This window comes from Melanotaenia boesemani, chromosome 10, assembly GCF_017639745.1.
Source record: "Melanotaenia boesemani isolate fMelBoe1 chromosome 10, fMelBoe1.pri, whole genome shotgun sequence".
Taxonomy (NCBI): Eukaryota; Metazoa; Chordata; class Actinopteri; order Atheriniformes; family Melanotaeniidae; genus Melanotaenia; species Melanotaenia boesemani.
In genome coordinates this window covers 12,804,884-12,808,080 of record NC_055691.1, presented here as the reverse complement: position 1 = coordinate 12,808,080, position 3,197 = coordinate 12,804,884, and the positions used below count along the sequence as shown (strand labels likewise).

At 47.3% G+C, this 3,197-nt stretch overlaps 1 protein-coding gene across 1 annotated transcript; it reads right to left on the bottom strand.

The window, feature by feature from the left end:
* Positions 1 to 2,670, bottom strand: acd (ACD shelterin complex subunit and telomerase recruitment factor). The gene is made up of 2 exons (XM_041996084.1): positions 2,517 to 2,670; positions 1 to 2,277 (listed from the first exon to the last, which is right to left on the bottom strand). The coding sequence occupies exon 2, from the start codon at positions 2,181 to 2,183 to the stop codon at positions 615 to 617; it is 1,569 nt and encodes a 522-aa protein (XP_041852018.1). The 5' UTR covers positions 2,184 to 2,277; positions 2,517 to 2,670; the 3' UTR covers positions 1 to 614.
* Between the last annotated feature and the right edge of the window lie 527 nt (positions 2,671 to 3,197).

Sequence of the window (3,197 nt, the reverse complement as noted above, 5' to 3'; positions counted from 1 at the left end):
TTATGTTTGAATTTTTTAATAAGTCTCTGCAACTAAAAGCTTCGACTTTACTAAGAAAACAATTAGCTCAGTTCCAAGAAACAGGCTGAGTGTCTAGACCTGAATCCCACTGGGATTATCTGGGAAGAGCAGAAGCAAAATGAATCAAGTTCACTATGAAAGCACAACCAGAGCAACAGCAGTCCTGGATCTGCTGCAGAGCCAGCGTTTCATTTGGGTTTATTAAACCTGAACAGAACCAGAGTCCACAGACCTGCAGCAGGCCGTGGACCTGCAGGAGTCCACCGTCACGTGGCCGCAGGTGGTTCATTGGCCTTAGACAGGTTCAAACACAAAGAAAATGATTTTGTGCCAAAGAAAAGCAACAAATTCTCGTATGTGAGGAATGAAATGTCACGTTTGTTTGAGAAAATAATCCTAAAATAAAAATAAATAGGATGAAAATATAAAAACCTGCAACACGTCGGTCCAGCAACACTGGATCTGAATCTGCATCCCGAGATGTTAGACAGCAACAAATATCTGCTTTTAACTGAACTTATAAATGATCAGAACTCAAAATCAGCTGATTAACTCAACAGTTTTTGCTACTCTGGACCCGAACCCGGGATCCATCATGTGACATCTGGTGGACCGTCCGTCTTCTTCGGAGCAACCAGATAACGGACGGCCCAGTGCAGCTGCGATGCAGAGACTTTGAATCGACTGAAGTCCTGCAGGTTCTGTCCAGACACCTTGTAGGAGTACATAAAGGGCCGACCATCACTGTGAGTGCTTGGGGTCTTTCTCAGGACGGTCCCGGTCCGCGTAGGATTGCTGCTCTCTTCGACACAGGCTTCTCCTAGCAGACTGTCAAAAAGCCAGGACGGAGGACTCCCGCCAAGCTCCTCCTCCTCTGGCGTCTCCTTGCATCTCTTCCTCTTTGGCTTCCTGTAGTTTTCCTGAACGGGGTCCGAAGCCAGGAGGTTCTGCTGTGGGGTCAGGATCTGGTGATGGTCCGAGGCAGGCGCTTCTGGGGGGCTAACAGGGGTCGAAGATGTTGGTAAGAGGTTGCTCAGCTGTTTCTGGTATGGCGGAAAGTAGCTGGACTCTTTTGAACTATGAAGAGGAAGCTGAGTGCTGGTTGCCATGGCAGCAGAGTCAGGTTTGGACGTGGCAGCAGCCAGGTCGGGCTGAGGCGTCGCTTCTGGGGATGAATCAGGGCTAAAGGAGACAGACGGTGGGGCAAACATGTCCCATGGGTTGGACAAAAGCCTGTCAGTTATTCCTGGGATCACAACGTCCTCCACATGAACAGGTGAGCTCCCATCCCCGTCCCACAGTGTCTCCACACCTGCTGATGTAGACGACTGGCTGTATGGATCTTCAGCAGAGGGTAAAGGTGGTGCGGACTCTCTCTCTCTTTCTGTCTGTGTCCCGTTTCCTGGAAGATGCTGGAATTCCTCCTCTGGGATGCAAAGAAACTCCACTGGGACATGGAAGCACTTCTCTCCCTTATATCTGACTCGGTCCACATCCCAGCCTGTAAAGAAGTGGGTGGAAGGCGAGCGGTGAGCAGAGGTGGAGGGTTGTGGGCTCCCAGGACCACCGCTCGCTGCCCTCAGCCTCTTTCTGATGTCCTCCAGCACATCCCTCAGACAGTCATGCTGCCACTCGCCCAGCAGCTCGGACAGATCCAGCCCACACTGGCTCCTCTGGGAGTCCTCCTGACCCAGCAGGGCCCTCCATGTCTTGCAAATCTTCATCCTGACAGAGGGGAGGGTGGTGCAGCAGGGGGTGTTGCGTTTAACTGGACCTGCTGCAGCTGTAGCCAGCTCTCCCACCGATAAGAAGAATCTGCATTTAGTCTGCTCCGGAGACATGTGAAACTGCAGCCGGTAGTCCTGGAGGATCACCGTGGCGTTCACCAGGCTGGTGAGGCATTCACGGTCCTCCTGCTCTTGGAGATGCTCCCAGGCGGATGCGGTGAGAACGGCCGGAATCTGGAGCACACCGTCGGACAGGAAGAGCAGACCTGTGGGGCCATCGGAGCCCCGAGCCTGGGACAGAGACATCTGCCCCACCCCGATGACATGTGCCTTCAGCCGCCCGCTGCTGCCTCCCTCCTCTTCCTCACAGCCGCCGTAGCTCAGGATCAGGTTCTCGATCCAGGCGACGATCCCGGTCCGAGCGGGTCGGGGCATGTTTCGGGTTTCAAAGTGTGCGCCTCCAGTTAGCTTCCGTTAGGCAAACAGCGACAAGTGGTTCCACCACTATAACGTAAAGGTCACGCAGGACCTAAAAGAGTAAAATTTTAATGAAATCAAATACATTTTAATCACAAAATGATAGCTAGCAGTATCAACTTGGAGCACGAGCGCGTTTACTTAAACTTCGTAACTTTTCAACTTCCGTAAAAAGCGACTCGTAAGTTAGCTCCATCTCGTCAGACATAACACTATTAATTTAGTTCAATTAATTTAAAGTTTTATTTTAAAAAAAGTCACCCTTGCCCAAGGAAGAGCCATATTACTTACATCTGATCAAAGTGAAGGTGAAAAACAGTAAAGTTATCGCGAGATTACGGCGGATGTAACCCCGTCTCCAAAGTAAATAAAGAATTTTATTCGTAAACATATTGAAAGGCTACACATTAAATAAAATAAAAGAACAGTTTATTATAGACTGGTATATAAATTAATATATACGCACAAAAGTGTTAGCAGTCAGATATTCACGCCAACCGGAAGTCTTCGGCCGCATTCCATTTTGTTGTACCCATTCAGTCGTGACAACTGTTTCTATACATAGACAATATTTATGCAAATCGTCTTTATTTTCCATACTAAAACAAAGAAAATAACAATAAAAATGATTCGAAAACTAAATTACTATCTGTCAGAAGTAATAAATTCAGATTTATTTTCTTAGTGTAAAGGTTGCTGTGAGCCAATTGGAACATTATTTCTTTACACGCTTTCCGCCTAGCTGATGAGACGTTCAGGTAGTTCAGTAAAGTGTAGGAGAAGTGGTCTCAATGTAAATTGAGATGTTGCTGACCGCAAAAATAACTGCCTATATCTGTAACAGATAGTAGTTTAAAACTTCTAATACGATCCGTTATTTATTTACCAAAACTTTTATGAGAGGTTTTAACATCTGTGTGTTTTTGTATACGTTGTCCGTATGGTTATATAGTCAATATAGTAAATGATGTT

Coding starts and splice junctions, on each gene's coding strand:
- acd (XM_041996084.1), bottom strand. CDS start 2,183: ATGCCCCGACCCGCTCGGACCGGGATCGTCGCCTGGATCGAGAACCTG.